Source organism: Mauremys reevesii, linkage group 5 (assembly GCF_016161935.1).
Source record: "Mauremys reevesii isolate NIE-2019 linkage group 5, ASM1616193v1, whole genome shotgun sequence".
Classification (NCBI taxonomy): domain Eukaryota; kingdom Metazoa; phylum Chordata; order Testudines; family Geoemydidae; genus Mauremys; species Mauremys reevesii.
In genome coordinates this window covers 42163431-42183709 of record NC_052627.1, presented here as the reverse complement: position 1 = coordinate 42183709, position 20279 = coordinate 42163431, and the positions used below count along the sequence as shown (strand labels likewise).

Sequence of the window (20279 nt, the reverse complement as noted above, 5' to 3'; positions counted from 1 at the left end):
AAACTGTTCAACATACATTAGATTGTCACACAATTATGAGAATGAAGCTGCTCAGTCTTTTGATTTTGAATGCTGGCATATTATTGGGAAAGCAGCTATATCTGACCAATGGCAGTTGTTTGACAAGGATTTCAGTGTCTTAAGAACTGTGCAGCTCATTGTCTGACCAAATTACCAATGACAAAAGATAAAAAAGACAAATATTTTTGGGGAGGAACTTAGTATCAGCTTTGCTCCATGCAAAAAAGAAAGAAAATATTGGTAAGTATTTCTACGTTGCCACCAGATAAATGTCTGTTAAGAAATCTGATCCCGTAAACTTGTCACTTCTCAGTACGGTGCTGAGGTTACATTGGTGCACTCAAGAGTGGACTATCACTTTTATACTAAAAGAAGAGCATATTCTTGTGTGTCAACCAGAAGTTATAATTCCGTATACCTTATGGTCATAAAAGCTGCACACTTCTTTCAACAAGAGATGCAACTCCTAACAACATTTTAATGACTTAGAGCTTTTACACAAATTTCTCATTGTACCCAGGGCTCCAACAACAAAAGACACTGAGGGAGTCAGTGCTGATACACTTAATTACAAGAGCCCAGTCTAATCAAATTTTCTATATTCTGAGGAGATACTGATAAAACAATTTAATCAGAGGCCAAAGCAACAAAATTTGAGATCTCATTTGCAAAGTCTGATGTAGTCTCCCAAATCTGAAATTATGTTTTCTTAAATGTGCCATTTCTCTGGTCTTCAACATTATGAACGCAACTTAGAGTATACCAAGTCAATACACGGCTACTTAAACAATGAGGAGTCCGGTGGCACCTTAAAGACTAACAGATTTATTTGGGCATACGCTTTCGTGGGTAAAAAAACCCACTTCTTCAGATAAGTGGGGTTTTCTACCCACAAAAGTTTATGCCCAGAAGTGGGGTTTTTTACCCACGAAAGTTTATGCCCAAATAAATCTGTTAGTCTTTAAGGTGCCATCGGACTCCTCATTGTTTTTGTTGATACAGACTAACATGGCTACCCTCTGATACTTGACACTGCTACTTAGATCCTGCTATTAGGGAGGACTTGAATCACACCAATGGAAGTGGGAGATTCTCCACTAATCCTAATGCAAAGCCTATTTCTGACCATTTAAATGTGAATGAATTCAGCAAATAGCCGTGACACCTATATTTCTTTCAAGAGAGAGTTTAAATTAGAAGGAACAGGTGAGTTCAGTTGTGGTTGGAAAAGTCACAGTTCCCGGGGGGGGGGGGGGGCGGCGAGGGGAACAAAAAAAACCCCACAACCTAGATTTCCTGAGCTGAAGAACTTCAGCAACACCAAGACTATTTTTACTCTTGTACTCTCGCTTTTTGTGCATGTTAATTTCATAATCTATAGAAAACAAAACAAATTATTGAAGTTAGGGGTCCTTGTCTACAGTTGCATTTCCAGAATGCTCTGATAAATACATGTGGCCTAAACTTCTTGGCAACATCAAGCAAATTACACATATTCAATTTTATTAAATATCGCAATGAAAACTCATTTGATAATGAATTTTCAACACCAAAATAAGACAAACAAGACACATACTAGTGTCTTCACAGTATTGGTTATTCAATGGCCCTGGCAGTGCACAAGGAGAAAAAAAAAATAGCAAGACACTTTGCAATATGGACATGGAAATCATAACACAACCTACCAGTATATTAAAATGAAAAACTCAAGAGACATTTTCATTAATTAATATATTTTCTGCATTATAGTTAACATACGTACTTTCTTTGTCACCCTTATTTTTGTTAAGTATTGATATTTTGTTATATTCAGACATGAGTACATTTTTCAAACAGTCCTTTGTAATAAATATCATAAAATAATAGAGATTCAAATAATAAATATTCTTTACAATAAAAAAGTTTTAAACAGACTTTTGTCTTAAAAATAGTCAGGATTCAACTTTGTGTTTTATACATAAAATATACAAAAAAAGACCACAATTTGTGGCTAAGGCAATAAAACATGGAACAGATTAAAGTTATGAAGCACAAGGCAGCGCTAAATTCACTAACCAAGGGAATAAGAGAAGTGTTAAAGATCCAGGAACATTTAGGTAACTTAATTCAATGACACCTGAAGATTATTCAGATATGCAAACACCTGTTAACTTTAACATCAGTATCAACAGGCTCTCAATGACCACAGAAACATGGGGGAAGGGGTGGAGTGGGTGATGTCCTTCACAGATTTGAAAGCAAAAGAAACAGATGAATGAATTGCAGTCATAATGTCTCCAATGTGAAGATCTATATAGTGAAGCAAAAACCAAAACTACATTTAAAAGAAAGAAAAAAAAATGTACCAGCCAGGCAAGTCTCTGGACTGAGACAATTCCAAGCAGGGTTGGGGAACAGAGGGAAAAGCAGGTTCTTTGCACTGTGGAGTAAAAGCCAGCCTTATATTTTCTATGGTTCCAACCCCCTCAAGATTAATCCAGCTTGCTCATGAAATAAGGTAGAATTATTTCTTGGAACCAAAAAGACACAATTGCAGAGAACAAAAGGACACATTGGGGAAGTTGTTTGCAGAGCAAGAGGCTGCAGAAAAGCCCATTAGCCCTCACTGTCTCTTTCATGTGTGGGTTACTTACAAACCTAAGAGGCCCTGTCAAGCTGAGGTGCCAAATGCAGGCACACAGTCCATGCTTACCAAAGACTGAAATAAACATGACTGAGTAAAATACTCCACACCTATCTGAGTTGAGAGAGGGGATATGGAGGGTGCAAAGGAAAAAACTTGGGTACATAAAGTGGAGAAGGAAGGGAATGAGGGCGGGGGTAAATCCCCACACAAACAGAAAATTAGCCACAACCTGAAAGCAAGTGTTTGAAAAAGTGAAATCTCCCTCCAAAATTATGAGGGCTTCCCCTGACTCCGTGATGGGCAGCTCTCCAGTTTACAATAGACAGTGTTGGAGTTCTTACATCGGCAACCAGGACGATTGATCCGGTCATAACACCCACGACACAGCTTCAGGCATCCCTTAGCAGGAGGATAGCAGAGCAAGCAAGGCAAAAACAAGGACATTGCTCCCATGCACAGGTACCTAGAACAGCAATGTGCCTGGGAACAAGAGCAGGGATTATCCGCATACGAGTCCCCTTCATCATCATTGGAACAGTGATAGAAGATCCCTTTGATCAGGCACATGCAGGTACTGTACTCCACCATGCTCTCTGCAGAGCACAAGCACTTCCTGTTGCAGGCCAGACAAGAAGGTAAGGCCCTTGGGTCTGTGCACTCACCACATTTGCACTTCCCACACTGTTCACAGATAAACTTGTGCTGCGTCAAGTCCTCTTTCAAGGGACCCTTCAGATCATCTACCATCAAAGATGACTGCTTGGGCTGCGTCCGGATTGTCCTTTCAGATCTGTGGCTTGAACCTGGCCTAGATAGGGGCGATCTTCCCAACAACCCCTGCTCTGAAGAAGCACTGCTGTTGCTTCCAGAACTAGCCGCACTTCCAGTGCTAGTTGATCTGCTCAACACAGGAGCCCTTACGTTATGTTGGTGTGCCACGGGTCCCAAGTGGCTGGGTCTGTGCTCATAATTATTATTCACATTAATTGGTATGATTTCATGAGTCCTTTCATGCTTTTCTTGTCTTGGTGCTGTCCGTGGACCAGATTTTTTCACCACAGATGGGCCTTCGGTATACTCATTGCTGCCCCTTATGGCTTTGATCTGGTCCAATGACAAGATAGCAGTCGACTGAATTTCTCTTTCATAGTCCAACCTTTGCCTGCTGTCCAAGGAAGGCTGCTGGATCACAACTAATGAACCGCCACTGCCATGTTGACTTTGGGGCTCCATCTGTAGGGATCTCTACTTCTGGCATTCAGTGTGAACCTGGCATGCATCTGAAATCCTAAGGAAAAAAATAAAAATAAAAAAAGAGAAAGAGAGATCAAAGGTGAAAGAGGAATAAGTCACAGGAAGCTTTTAAAAATAAAAATGTCATGGCAAGCCACAAATTGCCCTAACCACTTGGTAATGATCTCCTTCAGCAGTGGATTACAACAATGCTGAAGACCTGGCCAAAGGCCAGTTGGAGGGGGGCTGGGAAGAGGGTGAAGAGTCTGAGTCTGGCATTACAGACGAGGAATGTAAGAGGAGACCCTGTGCCATTTAAAATCAGAGCTTTTTCCATTAAAAACAAATAAAGGAAGTATTAACCTGTATGTTTAGTTGGCAAGGCATGGGAAATAAATGCCTCTCTCGTGTTACTTGAGCAGATCAGCAACAGCAATACTGAGTACTCCAAATCAAGTTAGAGACCTGAATGACCAGTATCAGATTCATATTCTGCATAATGAAATTTGCACAAACTCTTGCTTTTCTTAAAATTTCTTACATTTTCATAAATGTACTCCAGTACCTACCCTTGTTTTAAGCTTATGATCTATCTTTAAAATGAAACATGCATCCATTAAGAAATCCCAAAGTAAGTCCTACAAAAAAAAGTCTAAAACTGAAGGATACTTCCCAGTAGAAAGCTCACAGGTTCCAAATAATGTAACAAACTCATTATTAAAGTAAGACACCAGATGAAAATAACGTGTTATACAACAGCTCTCAAGTGTTTTGAGACTACAGGGCAGGGTGTGTGAGCAGATGAGGTAGTAAAATAAAACTGGAACACAGTTTTCAGACATTTCTGATTTCTCATGTACCTTTTCTCATGAAAAAATAAATTAAAAAATACATCTCAGTTTTCACAAGCTACTCTAGGGAGAAAAATTTTGATTAATAAGCTCTTCAAACTAATCTTGGAAGACAGATAAAAATAAAACAAATGTAATTTGAGCTATTTATTCATTTTTACATCTTATTGTCTCAAATTACTGAAACAGATTATTGCAATGTTGATTTGGAAAATTCTGCAGAGGGGGAATTCTGTACCTATATAAAATGTAATGGGGGGGAGGAGGCAAGAAGGGCAGATTATTTATACATCATTATAGTGATCACAAAGCGTCATGGGAAAACAAACATTTGCTTTCCTGCACCAACAGCTAACGGAAGATTTATTTCCCCATGCCTCACAAAATAGTGAAATTGCATACAATCGTGTTTTTCCTTTTTCAGGCTGGAATACATGCCAAATCAACTTATCCAATAACCCTGGAAAAAGTAAGTTTTTCTTGCATATCCAGAGCATATGAGACACGGAGCTATTTCCAATTCAAGAAAGAAAAAGGAGGGAGAAGATGAATACACAGGGGAGGAGAAGAGCAAAAGTACACTGAAATCCTGTTAAGAGATATTGCTTCAATAGGCAGTTGTAGAATTTGGGGGGGGGGGGGGAACCACCTAAGAACTACTTATCTCAAATTTACACTGGGGCATAGAAAGCATTAAACAAACCAGAGGCCAAAGGTCTTCTTTTATTTTTAAATATCACCTGTGAAGGACCTAGGGTTTTAAGATTACAAAACCCCACCCCTATTCAGTCAGTCTTTATTCATCCCACATAACAAGGCTCTCCTTTTCATAAGTCTTAATATGAGCACCCAAAATGCTAGGGATGAATGAACACAGAAGGGGAAAGACATACAGCTGCAGAGACCAGCAGTGGGGCTTGCAGGGGAAGAATGATTATAGTATTTCTAAAAGAGGACAAGTGCCATCTCTGAAAAAAATGCAATATTAATAAATCATGCAGACTGACCATTCAAATTACAAAAAAGGAAGACAAAAAAAGCTAGCTGCACACCACATCATAGTTTCTGATGGAAAGAACCAAATACCCCCACTGCAAATAAGATCTAAAAATTACTTTTTCCAAGAGGTAAAGCGAACAAAAAAGTGTAAGATACCATTTTTTGTGCACAAGGTCAGAACCATTGCAGATTTGAGCACAATTTACAGCATGCCAGCATTTCTTCCAAACCAGTTCTCCAGGGTTCCCCCGACTGCCCCACTTTTTTTTCTCCCAGATCAGCTTCGAAAAGGCAGCGTCGCCGTCCGAATAAATGCTACAACACTCGGCATGCTGCGTTTTGACTTGCTCCTTTGCTACACAGAAAGGTGCGGGGGGAAGGAAGCAGAGTAGCGCCACACTTCAAGTTACGGTGGTGGAGCTGCGCCCTCTGCAATCTGAGCTGAGTGAAGCGATGAATAAATAGTTGACGGAGAGGAAGGAAGAGGAAAAAGTTATGAATGAAAACAAGGGCTTTTTCCCCCCTTTTGCAGGAGGAGGGGAAGAGGCTGAGGTTACCATTACCTCAGGAGGGCGGACTTTCCAATACTTAAAGCGGTAGCGTCCTCCCTCCCTCGCGCTCCCCCTCCCTGTGCCTTTCAAGCACAGCACTGAAAGGTCTGGGTGTGCTACTATGTGCACAGGGGATTTTTTTTCCCTGGGGGCTTTCTAAGGGAGGAGGAAAGGGGGGGGGGGAGGGGAACGTTTCTCTCCTCTTATCCCATCATTTCAGCCTCTCCACCTCTGCAGCCCTGCCAAACCTGACCCAGAACGGGAGGAAAGCTCTCTCCTTTCGGATTAATGAATCCCTCTGCTAGGATGGGGGATTTTGCTAGGTGTTTCAATGAAGCATTTAAGGTCTCACTTTAAACATTACCCCCTGTCCTCCCCCATTCAGGATTGTCAGGCTGTGACACTGAAAGGACCCCTTTTCCCTCCCCACACCCCGCGTTTAGCCTCGATCCTTGGGAGAATTTCCTTCTAACCACAGATCAAAACCGACCTCCGGTGCAGTCCCTTCACCACGGCTTCCCACCACTCTTCTCCCGGAACCACTGGGGGGCTAATTGGGGCACAAGCTTTTCAGCCCCGCCGAGCCATCAGCAATGCACAGCCCAGGTTTGCCCTGATTCCTAAGCCACCGATTCTAGCCGTCCCGCCCCTTTGCACACTCAAGCCTGCTCCCTGGCCAGAGCAAGTTCAGCTCCCTGGGATTAAAACACGACCCTAAACGGCAGTTTAAAAAAAAAGGAACAGGCGCACACACAAGCCTAAGTTGGACCTCAGCACCAGCACATGGCTGGGAGCAGCCTGATCTCCCCTTCTCCTGGACCACAAGATTAAGGGGGGAAATGCAACGGCACCTGCTAACTCCTCCAACTCGACACGTGCAAAAGGCGGCGGCTGCAGGCAGAATCCAGTTTTAACCCAGCTCAGTAAGAATGTGAACGTAATTAAGAATTTACTTATTTCCAAGAAGTCACTAATCGCAAATCCATTTAAAAGCACCACACTTAAGATCCACGGGGCAGCGCAACTGTTAAGCGTTAAATGTTGGACAAGGTGGATTTCGTTTCCCCCTCAGAGGAGACTGTGCCCCCCCCCCCACTCGTTTTTTCCAACCCTCTTTTGCTTGGAGAGGATTCTTCCGTATTTCTCTTCTCTGCAAAGCACACAGAGATCACCAGATCCTATTCACCGAGCGGAGGGAAATCCACTTCTACCCCCCACCTCCCCGCTCAAAGAAACAAACATTCAATGGTTCCGTTACCCTAACTCACTTGTTCATTGAGTGGGCACAATTCTCTTGAGAGAAGTAAATCACTCGGTGATGGGATTCCGAAGGAAGCAATTTCTCTGGCTGCAAGTCTGTCTTTCTCTCTCTCCTGTTATAGGTGACGACAATCAAGCCCTTGCTGCAAATACTTCATCTCAAACTAGTGGAAGATAAAAATTGCAAGATGCAGGCACAATTGCTGCCTGAAGAAGCAGCAACAGAGTCACTTGCAGTAGCAGCAACGTTGAGGTCTCCAACAAGATACAGCAGAGCAAGGAATACAGGATTCCTCTTTTCTTCCTTCGACTTTTATTTCCCTTCTCTGACTGGAATAGTCACAGGAGCCTTCCACACTGAACTGGCGTGGTGCACAACGTCGAGGATACAGCTCTGCTTCACCACATGGTCCTGCTGCAAACTCTCCGACCTCCGTGCAGCCAAAGTGCAACGAGACTGCCTAGAGCAAAAAAATTATTTTAAAGAAAAGATAATAACGAAGAGACACTTATTTTCAAGCCACATCTACAATAACTGGAGCTACTTCCAACCAAGCGAGAGGCAGAAAGCAATGGCTCTGTCTCAGACCTCTCTGCAAACTGCCATGTGCTTGCTGTTGCTGTTGCAGACTGATTGACAGGCTTGGAGCACAGACAGCATGTCAGTCAGAAAACTAAAATATAATGCAACTCTAGAGACAAACTTCTTGCATGAAGTGCTTTTAAAACTCCCTGGCATTTTAAGTGGAGCAAACAACGTTCCAAGAAAGAAATCTCTGCATTAAGCAAGACCGACAATACAAGGATGGCACAATTACTTAACTGGAAGTTGTATAATTGCCAGCAAATTTTAACTGGCTTTACCTATTTTACTAGAGAATTCAAGAGAATGCTTGCCTATAATTCAGAATAGTACGTATATAAGCATTTCATGAAGTCGACCTGTTGCAGACTAAAACTGCAAAGAGGCAAATAAAAGTGCATCACTATGCTCTCTATGAAAGTATTAGCAGTAAAACAGCATTTCATTTCATAATACAAATGTTATTTGCATCTATCAAAGCAACTATTAAGCTTAGACCTTAAAACAAGAGTGTAAAGAGACCCCGTCAGTACAAAAACAAACATTAAGCACCTGATCTGTTCTTAAATGCCTTCAAAAAAGGAGAGGAAAGAACACTGCTTATGCTTACCTAATACAAGGATTAAAAACTGCTTCCCAAAGCACATTTGAAGTAACTGGAGCTAATTCGAACGCAACCAGTGTAGACAGCAGTTGCTCACTGTTGTCTGCTGCTATCACTTTGCAATCTGCTATGGCTTTACTGTTGCTGTTACAGAGTAATTCCAGTTCTGCACAGCAGCATTTCACCGCTGTGCCCCCGCCTCTACCCTCAGTCACGCCTCCAATGATGTCAATGTGTCACTCAGAAAGCTTTCCTGAAATCCTGGAATGGAGTCTTCTATAACCGGGCAGCCATTTCTTCATTCAGCTGCACGTGCAAATTTCAAGGTTTACTTGCTATCCCAGGGGTAGGCAACCTACGGCACGGGTGCCGGAGGCGGCACACGAGCTGATTTTCAGTGGCACTCACACTGCCCAGGTCCTGGCCACTGGTCCGGGGGGCTCTGCATTTTAATTTAATTTTAAATGAAGCTTCTTAAACATTTTTAAAACCTTATTGACTTTACATACAACAATAGTTTAGTTATATTATAGACTTATAGAAAGACACCTTCTAAAAACATTAAAATGTATTACTGGCACGCGAAACCTTAAATCAGAGTGAATAAATGAAGACGGCACACCACTTCTGAAAGGTTGCTGACCCCTGTGCTATCCTATAAAAATATGTTAATATTATGGAAAGTAATATAAGATTGACTCTCACACACATACGTTTATTATCTATACCAATATCTCACCAACTTTAGCAGGTCTAGGTCATGATCTTGCAAACACTTACATGGTCCCACAGAACTAAGTAGGACCATTCATTCTTAAAAGTTAAGCATGTCTTTAAGGCCACTGCCCTGTAATTAAGGTGACCAGATGTCCCGATTTTATAGGGACAGTCCCGATTTTTGGGTCTTTTTCTTATATAGGCTACTATTACCCCCCACCCCGGTCCCAATTTTTCACATTTGCTGTAATACTACCTGTCACCCTACCTGTAATACTGTCAAAAACACACTAGCCTAGGCACAAAACCTATTCACCCTTCTTCCCCTCACACCCCCCAAATAATATCCCCACAAAAAATTACCACATGCAGATCTGTCCACTTGTCCCCAAAGCATCTCCCCAAAGACCCACAGCAGGGGGTCCTTCCACCCCAGGACCCACCACTGAAGTGCCGGGTCTTCGGCGGCAATTCGGCGGTGGGGGGTCCTTACGCTCCTAGACCAGTCGCCGAAGTGCCCCAAAGACCCGCGGCGGGGGGTCCTTCCACCTGCCGCTGAAGACCCCAGACCCCCTGAATCCTCTGGGTGGCCCTGACAAGGTGTGTGCACAATTGGTTGAAAGAGCATATTCAAAGAGTAGTTATCAATGGTTTGTTGTCAAACTGGGAGGATGTATCTACTGGGGTCCATCAGCAGTCAGTTCTGTGTCCAGCACTATACAATATTTTCATTAATGACTTAGTTAATGGAGTGGGAGTATGCTTATAAGATTTGTAAATGACAACAAGCTGTGAGGTCTACACACATTTTGGAGGACAGGATTAGAATTTAAAATGAACTTGACAAATTGGAGAACTGGTTTGAATTCAACAAAATGACATTCAATAAAGAAAAGTGCAAATTACTTCACTTCAAAAGGAAAAATCAAATGCACAACATACAAAATGGGGAATAATTGGCTAGGTGGTGATACTGCTGAAAAGGATCTGGAGGTTATAGGGGATCACAGACTGAACATAAGTCAACAATGTGATGCAACTGCAAAAAGGGCTAATATTCTAGGGGGTATTAACAGGAGTGTCATATGTAAAATGTGGGAGGTAATTTTCACTCTCTACTCGGCACTGGTGAGGCCTCAGCTGGAGTACTGTGTCCAATTCTGAGCTCCACACTTAAGGAAAGATGGGGACAAATTTGAGGGAGTCCAGAGAAGCTCAACAAAAATGATAAACGGTATAGAAATCTGACCTATGAGGAACAGTTTAAAAAAAAAAAAAGGTCATGTTTAGTCTTGAGAAAAGAAGACTGAGGAGGGACCTGATAATAATCTTCAAATATGTTAAGGGCTGTTACAGAGAGGATGGTGATCAATTATTTTCCATGTCCCCTGAAGGTAGTAATGGCCTTAATCTGCAGCAAGGGAGATTTAGATTAGATTTTAGGAAAAACTTCCTACTACAAGGGTAGTTAAGCTCTGGAATAGGCTTCCAAGGGAGATTGTGGAATCCTCATCACGGGAGCTTTTCAAGAACAGGTTGGACGAAAACCTGTCACAGATGGTCTAGGTTTACTTGATCCTGCCACAATGCGGCAGTCTGGAAGTGATGACCTATCAAGGTACATTCCAGCCCTACATTTCTATGATTCTATGATAATTGCCATCACAGTTATTGGGACAATGGGTTACTTCACTGCTATTATTGAGCCAGCAGAGAGAGTGCAAAATACTGGGTTTTCATAGGTCCCACAAAAATCATTGCTATTCATTTGTTTCAGCTTCTGGTCTGCGTGTGAACTAAAGCAAAACAGAGAGAACACAAAGGGATTTCTCCAACATACTATAAAACATTTTTTAAACTACATCAAATATTGAGCTTAAAATTCTTGTGCTCATTAACATATTTCCCCTGATCATTCCCTTCAGCCTTTATCAAAATAGATGGCAAAAAAATATGACACACCTGGACATGAAAAAAATTTAGAAAAAAAATATACACTTCCTCCTAGATCTCATCTGATAGAAGACTATTTCTGGTGGGTTTGAGTCCCACTATGTTCTCCTGACTGGTTAGAGTGCTGTTGAGCCTGTCCCAGCATGAGTGGTTTTTGTGTGTGTTTTGACAAAAGAATCTTTTAAATAGGACCAAGAGATAGGGGATATCTATCTATCATCTATCTAAGGTACTTATAGGGCCTTCCCGTTAAAGCAGTATCTGAGCACACGCAATCTTTAATGTGTTTATCCTCACAACAGCCCTGTGAAGTAGTGAAGGACTATTATCCCCATTTTATAGCTGAGGCACAGAGAGCCTAATCCCAGAACGTGCACAGCCCAGCTGCGAGGCAAAGGACCATGGGATATCCACCCATAATGCCGCACGCTCATTTGGCACAAAGCCCTGTCATGTGTATGCAATGATATGGATTGAAAAAGCTGTCTGTGTGTATGCTATCACCGCAGTTTATGTACTGCCTACCAGCCAGTGTACTACAACTGAGTGCCTAGTAAATTCTGTGTAAATAAGCCCTGTATAACTTTCTCAAGGTCACACAGGGTATCTGTGGCAGACCAGGGAATTCAATCTGGTGTCCTGAATTGCAGACTAGTACCTTATCTACTAGACTGTCTTTCCTGGTGTGAATTTCTTCTGGTTGGTTTTTAAAGGCCCAGTCCTCATGGAATTGTCCTGGTTTGGGTAGGAGGGTTTTGCCCAAAGAAAAAAACATTCCATGCTTATTTTTCAATTTACCTACTAGCACATTAAACCCTTCCTTTTCCCACATATGAAATGATACCCATTTCCCCCCTTTAATGGACACTGTGCACTCATGCTGGTATCAAAATGCTAGTTTTAAAGCAACCGCACTGACCTAGCAAGCAGAAAACATGCTTGTGTTACAGCTGCACAGGCATAGCCTCAGATTTCCAAGGCATTTTACATGAAAGGGGTTTCATTTGACACATTAGAAGTTCTTCTGAAAGCATGGTTAGAAAAGAATCTTATGATCCAATACATACAGGGAAGGTTTCATACCTATTGATCAACACAGGCTCAACAGAGAAATGAAAAGGGAGAAGTAATGGAGTTTTTACTTTGATGTGGTCAGGATTTTACCCCAGGACTTCAAATCTCATCTTTTCCACTGATATGTTAATTCTGTGTGCTTCACACAGCCCTCCTTATTGAGCAAGACATTAGAAGGCAGGAAAGTATCATTCCTCCTATTTATAGGTGAGTTAATGGAGGATATGAAAGATTTCACAACTGAGCTGGCTAGGAAACTTATTTTCACTTCTGCCAAAAAAAATTGAGGTTTTGGAAAAATTTTAATCCCAAATTGGAAGTGAAATTCCACAATATTTCATTTTGGAACCACCAAAACATTCCCACTGAGGGAATGTTTTAGTATTTCCAAAATGAAATATGCTCTCTGGGCTCCCAGCAGATGGGCTACAGAGGGGCTGGTGAGGTACATAGGTAGATGGGGAGCAGGCAAGACATTACGCAGATTTTCTTCGGAAACCTCTCTGGTTCTGTCAGAAGTTTCATCAAAATTACCATGTTCCCACAGAACATTTTGATTTTGACACACCGGCATTTTCCAACAGAAAAATGTTCCATCTGAAAAGTTCTGACCAGGTCTATTTCACAAGTCCCCTTGTGGCAGAACTGGGAATTGAGCTATGTTGTCTCAGAAAAATTAGGTCAAATTTGCATGCTTGAATATATTCTCCACAAAATAAGACCACTTTTGCATGCCCCATTTTACCACATACTGGGAGAAACTCAGATGAAGGCTGAGGTCTTTAATTTCATGATCTCACCCCATTTGTTCTACAGGATGAATTTGCCATTAAGACAGTAAATTAGAACCCATGAAAACTGGATTCTATCCCTAGCTCTGCCACATATTTCTACAACAATTTCAAGAAAATCATTAAACAAAGTTTTCAAAGGCTACCACGAATTGTTATGGTCATTCATTATTTCTGTAAGGCATGTTATCTTCAAATTATTAAAATTGTTTTCAAAAAGCTAACTTTAAACAAAAAGAACAAAGAAACAAATCACAATAGTAATTAACATTTTGACAATTTCTATTATACCATAATAAGGCATGATGAAATAGGACTATTATGCTTTTTAGTATTTTGTTACACATTTCTGAGGTCCCTGGTATACCTTTAATCTTAAAAAGCTGATCATTTCTCTACAATTATTTTTTTCACCTCTCTCAGGAAAATCATATGCCCCCAAAGAAGAAACTGATTAAAAACAGTTAAGGTTGCATAAGAGGAATATCCACCCCATATACACCCTTAAAAGCAAGGAAATATCAATTTAAGGTGTCTTCTTTTAACATACCCTAACCACCATACATCATATTCACCACCTTCACTGATGCACTACAAATATATTCCATGCAACTTTAACATATCCAGCAACACAATGTACACACTACATTTCTTACTGTAACGCTACAATGGAAAACCTTAACTCTGACCTTATGGAACATCATCATCATCATACACTTCATTGGTGCATGGATATCCAACCAACATGTCTAATGAAGGTTAAAGTTTCTGAGGCTGGAGTTAATGTGGTACTGTCACTGACAAGTGATAAATACAATCTCCTAATTCTGGAAGGTACCAAAATCCCAGTAATAAAGAAAGGAGTGAAAAAGCCTTGTCATCATAAAAATAAATTTAATATTGCTAAGGGAAATGAGGAAATATGATCTCTCACCCTTGTTGCCTCTGGTTCACTTCAAGCTGAAAAAGAATGTGTTATAAACAAAACACTGTTTAAATAAACTAGGAGTACTTTGCACTTAGAAACTGACTCTGGTCCCATTGAAGTCAATGAGAGTTTTGTTATTGACTTAAATGGGAGCAGAATCACACCCTTTTATAGCACTTTTCATCTCACTAGCTCAAAAGTGGGCACTTGTGTTTAGAATTTTTGCCAAGCAGAATAGCTTTGGTTTATTAATAATATAGTAAAAATCTTACACTGAGCAATATGATGCTGGTACACCTTACCACTGGCACTGCACCTCAGCCTAATTGATCCCTGGGTTCAATTTCACTACACCAAGAGCAATCCAAGGACTGAACTGGGACTGACAGTCCTAGTTCTCCCTTTAGATTGGAGGTGGTAGACAGGAAGTAATCTGCAACATGTTGCAAAGGGTGGGTGTAAAGTCACATTTCTATCCATTCCATCCCCCTACAGCCAGAGTCTATTCTCACCCCAGGTTGTGAACTGCAATAATAGTAGCCCACAGAGGGGATTTAGAGGGGTGCACTATACCCTCCCAAAGGCGCATAAGACAAGCCATGATCTTGCCATTATTAACTATGAGCAGTCAGGGCTTAAGTTTTACTGAACATCTGAAAGATGGCACTTCCATGTGGTGAGGCATGGTTCAGAAATGACTCAATGGGAAGAAAAAAAACAGGAGTACTTGTGGCACCTTAAAGACTAACAAATTTAAGGTGCCACAAGTACTCCTGTTTTTTTTGCGGATACAGACTAACACGGCTGCTACTCTGAAACCTGTCAATGGGAAGAGTGCCACCTACTGAATCAGCAGCACTCCTTCCAACATAACAGCCTGGATTTTTTTTTCATCCAAGTTCTAACCAGTCTAAGGTGGCATAGTTTGTGAAATGTGGGTAAAAATCCCATTGCAACATGGCAGGTGAAAAAGGTGAAAATCATCTTATGCATGAAAAAATCTGCTTTTTTTCCCCCTTAGTGAGTCTTCTTCCCCAGTGATAGATATCTTGAGCCAATACTAACCTGAAGAAAATCAGCAGAGAGAAGGAGGAAGTGTTACAATAAAGTTAATAACAGGTCTGCACAACAGTAACAATATTTTCTTTATAGTTCCTATAGCTAGAAAGTGCTTAAACATTCACTTTTAAAAACAGCATTACTCCTGATAATAGGATACACTATTAATATTTTACAATATTGGTATTTTTAAAAATTATTCTCAGGGAAGGAATTTAGCTTCTCTGTGCCAGTTTTCTTCCCTGTAAATGGATAGACTACTACTTACCTCTCATGATGTAATAATAAATTCCAATGTAAGTGTACACTTTTGGGGAGTAATGAGGATTAATTGGAACCCTGATCCTATAAACGTGTGCACACGAGTAACTAACTTTGAACTCAGTGGGATTACTCAGGTGTATATCTGTTTGCAGGATCAGGGCCAACATTTGTAAAATGCTTTGAGATCCTTAGGGGACAAGTGCAAGGATGCAAAGTATTATTATACGTATTGTATGTTGGCTTGAGATTGTGGATTAAAAAAAAAAAGGATTAGCTACCTATCATTACAATATTATTTATTTATTACTAATAGCAACAGCAGGGAAACACATTTTCCTAATTAGAAAAATGAGAGATTGTGGCAGGCAGGGCTTGGCTAAAATTGATGGTGGAGGATGAGATGAAATAAAGCTATCATGCAGAGCTGAAGTAAAAAAAATCATAAAACAAACACTGAAGGGGAGGGGAGGAAGCAGAGCATTGAAGTCATAGTGAAACATTTTAGTGCGAGTGAGGGAAAGTGAAGGATCATATGAGGTGGAGTTTCCAGTCACACTTTCCGGTAGACAGATTGATCTTTATTTGAGATCAAAAGGACAAGTGGCTGGGGATTTCTTCTGCTTCTGTGCAAAGAGCATTCTTGAAGCTCTATGAAGAAATGCAGCAGCATGAGCATACAACAACTTGCTGTCAGGGCACGGGCTGTGGGTACACACATGGGAAATTCTCAGTTGCAACGTAATCTTGACTTTTTTTTCAAGAAGATAGCATTGTTTTTCTTAGAAGCAGAACAGATAGGAAAGCAGCACAGCACACTTTCAAGAATGAAGAGCTGAAAGCAAAACTTGATGCAGCCATGAAGTTTGGATCTGGAGTCAAACTTCCCCCAAGCACAGGGATGTTCAAGAGTTAGGGCTTTGGTTCAGGCCCAATCAAAATCAAAAGCCAAAGGAAAATGATGCAAGTTTCTGTTCAGTTCAAGATGTGGGACCTCGCTCCCCTTCACCCTCTCAAGCACTCAATGAGCAGGAACCAGGGTATTCTCTGGGTGTTCACCCAAGCTCACTCATTGGCTACAGATGCTGAATTTTGTTTCAATTTGGCTACTTTAGATATTTGCAAATCACTGACCATTCAATTTTCTGCAGAGGGGTATGTTCTGAAAGAAACACAGAAGGCTACTATTTGATAAATGGAGGTCAAATTAATAAGGCTGTGTCCCCTTTACAAGTCATAAGGTTTCATGCTTTCTTGCTGTCACAGGGGAGAATAGAGTAGAACTACTGATGTCATAGGATAAATTGTGTTGAAGAAAAGATGTGTTTGTATGCTATGTTCCAGTGTGTAGGCCCTCCCACTGCAGTGACAATTCTGCACAAGTGGAACTGCCTGTGGTTTCTGTTCACTCTGCTAAGAGCACCGCAGGGAGAGTGTTCATTGCTCACTTGACCCACTGGCAAGTGCCACATTCACTTTTCCTCCTCAGAGCGGACTTTTCTTTTTCATCTAGTCAGGTTTATTTCTCCCCAAAGTATATTGCCTCATGTGTCTTCATGTTTAACTACTGCACTACACCGCTTGCTTTACACTAGCTGCTGTATTAAACTGCTGGATGACATCTTCACTACTGTAAATTCAAACATTCCTTTCTCCTTTACTAGTCATTAGCAAATAAATGTTAATTTTTTCACTTCCCACTGCTATACTGCCTGCATATAATTGTGGGAAAATGAACAATTACTAAATATTTATTGTTCACGTTTGCTAATACAAATAACTACAGTATTTATCCATATTTATTGCACTGCTAAATTACCAGTGACGCTTCACTCACACTTTCCCTCTCAGCAAGGATTAGGCAAACTGGTGCTTATGGGGCTATATTCTGCCCTGACTCTGTGAAATCCCTAAAGCTATGAGAAGGTGGAAGGACAGACTTTGGCTCAAGATAACCTCCCCCAGTGGTCCTATGCTAACTCACTTCATTACAGGTAAGGCTGAGATCTGAAAAGACTGAATTGTTCAGTTCCCACTCATGCTCTTAATGGATGACTCTGATCAATGAGTCTGCAATGGTGTTCTGAAGCCCTGGCGATAAATCACTGAAATATCTATTTAATGATTTATGCCAACTCTTCATAGTTCCATAGGTTTGCTGATTCTTTGCAAAAGGATGGAGATTTTGCTCCTCCTTGATGGTTTATATAATACATGGCCACTCAGTTGTCATACATCACCCTGACAAATTGGCCCTGAGAGTAGGTAGGAAGTGAAGACAGGCATAACGGATCCCTCCGAGTTTGAGGACGTTGATGTGAAGTAACAACAGCCAAGGTGTCCACCTGCCTTGAGCTGTATGATCCTGGAAGTGAGTGCCCCAGCCTAACATTGAGACATTCGTGGTGATAACATGCAGGGGAGGAGGCAGTGATAAGGGGATTCCCACACTAACTTTCTGAAGGTATTTCCACCAGCTGTAGGAATCGAGTGCCATCCCATGTACTGATATCCCTCTGCACAGTTTGTTTTCAGTGAGCATGTGTGAGCAGGCTTGAGCAATACTAGAAAGCACCAAGAGTACAGCCTTGCATTGGGGAGTTATGAAAGCACAGGCCACCACATGTCCTAGGAGTCGGAGGCAAGCCTTCACTGCGATTTGTGGGCTTTGTTCAAGCATGGTGATTATGCTGGTTACCATGGTGAACTTGTCTGCAGGTAGATATGAATCACAGAATATCAGGGTTGGAAGGGACCTCAGGAGGTCATCTAGTCCAACCCCCTGCTCAAAGCAGGACCAATCCCCAACTAAATCATCACAGTCAGGGCTTTGTCAAGCCCGGCCTTAAAAGCCTCTAAGGAAGGAGATTCCACCACCTCCCTATGTAACCCATTCCAGTGCTTCACTACCCTCCTCGTGAAAAAGTTTTTCCTAATATCCAACCTAAACCGCCCCCACTGCAACTTAAGACCATTACTCCTTGTTCTGTCATCTGGTACCACTGAGAACAGTCTAGATCCATCCTCTTTGGAATCCCCTTTCAAGTAGTTGAAAGCAGCTATCAAATCCCCTCTCATTCTTCTCTTCTGTAGACTAAACAATCCCAATTCCCTCAGCCTCTCCTCATAAGTCATGTGCTCCAGCCCCCCACCAAGGCCGCCCATAGGATTCAGGGGGCCTGGGGTCTTCGGCGGCAATTCGGTGGCAGGGCCCCCCCGCCGCTGAAGACCCGGCACTTTGGCGGCGGGTCCTGGGGCGGAAGGACCCCCTGCCGTGGGTCTTCAGGGCACTTTGGCGGCGAGTCCCAGAGTGGAAGGACCCCCCGTCGCCGAATTGCTGCCGAAGACCCAGAGTGGAAGAAGCTCCAGGGGGTCCAGGCCCCGTGAGAGTTTTCTGGGGCCCCCAGAGTGAGTGAAGGACCTCCACTTCAGGGGCCCCGAAAAACTCTCGTGGGGCCCCTGCGGGGCCTGGGGCAAATTGCCCCACTTGCCCGCCCCCCGGGTGGCCCTGGCCCCCTAATCATTTTTGTTGCCCTCCGCTGGACTCTTTCCAATTTTTCCACATCCTTCCTGTAGTGTGGGGCCCAAAACTGGACACAGTACTCCAAATGAGGCCTCACCAATGCCGAGTAGAGGGGAATGATCACATCTCTCGATCTGCTGGTAATGCCCCTACATATACAGCCCAAAATGCCGTTAGCCTTCTTGACAACAAGGGCACACTGTCGACTCATATCCAGCTTCTCGTCCATTGTAACCCCTAGGTCCTTTTCTAAAGAACTTCTCCTTAGCCACTCGGTTCCTAGTCTGTAGCAGTGAATGGGATTCTTCCGTCCTAAGTGCAGGACTCGGCACTTGTCCTTGTTGAACCTCAACAGATTTATTTTGGCCCAATCCTCTAATTTGTTCTAGGTCCCTCTGTATGCTATCCCTACCCTCCAGCTTATCTACCACTCCTCCCAGTTTAGTGTCACCTGCAAACTTGCTGAGGGTGCAGTCCATGCCATTCTCCAGATCGTTAATGAAGATATTGAACAAAACCAGCCCCAGGACCGATCCTTGGGGCACTCCGTTTGATATCGGCTGCCAACTAGACATGGAGCGATTGATCACTATCCATTGAGCTTGACGATCTAGCCAGCTTTCTATCCACCTTCTAGTCCATTCATCCAGCCCATACGTCTTTAACTTGCTGGCAAGAATACTGTGGGAGTATCAAAAGCTTTGCTAAAGTCAATGAATAACACATCCACTGCTTTTCCCTCATCCATAGAGCCAGTTATCTCATCACAGAAGGCAATTAGGTTAGTCAGGCATGACTTGCCCTTGGTGAATCCATGCTGACTGTTCCTGATCACTTTCCTCTCCTCTAAGTGCTTCAGAATTGATTCCTTGAGGACCTGCTCCATGATTTTTCCAGGGACTGAGGTGAGGCTGACTGGCCTGTAGTTCCCCGGATCCTCCTCCTTCCCTTTTTTAGAGATGGGCACTACATTAGCCTTTTTCCAGTAATCCAGGATCTCCTCGGATCACCATGAGTTTTCAAAGATAATGGTTCTGCAATCACATCCGCCAACTCTTTTAGCAGCCTTGGATGCAGCACATCTGGCCCCATGGACTTGTGCTCATCCAGCTTTTCTAAATAGTCCTGGACCACTTCTTTTTCCCCGGAGGGCTGGTTACCTCATCCCCATATTGTGCTGCTTTGGTTACCACAGAATCTAGGGTGGCCCTGGTGCATTGCACAGGTGTCAAAGTTGATTTCTCT

The 20279-nt window shown here is 42.2% G+C and overlaps 1 protein-coding gene across 5 annotated transcripts; it reads right to left on the bottom strand.

Moving 5' to 3' along the window:
* Positions 1-1622: 1622 nt before the first annotated feature.
* Positions 1623-8883, bottom strand: SPRY1 (sprouty RTK signaling antagonist 1). Of its 5 annotated transcripts, XM_039542655.1 has the most exons (4): positions 8735-8883; positions 7550-8002; positions 5887-6166; positions 1623-3935 (listed from the first exon to the last, which is right to left on the bottom strand). In XM_039542655.1, exon 4 carries the CDS (start codon positions 3878-3880, stop codon positions 2918-2920), a length of 963 nt encoding a protein of 320 aa, XP_039398589.1. In that variant the 5' UTR covers positions 3881-3935; positions 5887-6166; positions 7550-8002; positions 8735-8883; the 3' UTR covers positions 1623-2917. The 5 variants fall into 5 exon arrangements, with proteins under 5 accessions (XP_039398589.1, XP_039398588.1, XP_039398592.1 ...); XM_039542654.1 differs by lacking the exon at positions 5887-6166; XM_039542658.1 differs by lacking the exons at positions 5887-6166; positions 7550-8002; positions 8735-8883 and adding an exon at positions 6772-7523.
* Positions 8884-20279: the final 11396 nt, after the last annotated feature.

Bases quoted from the DNA above. Each gene is read 5' to 3' on its own strand.
- SPRY1 (XM_039542655.1), bottom strand. From the start codon at position 3,880: ATGGAGCCCCAAAGTCAACATGGCAGTGGCGGTTCATTAGTTGTGATC.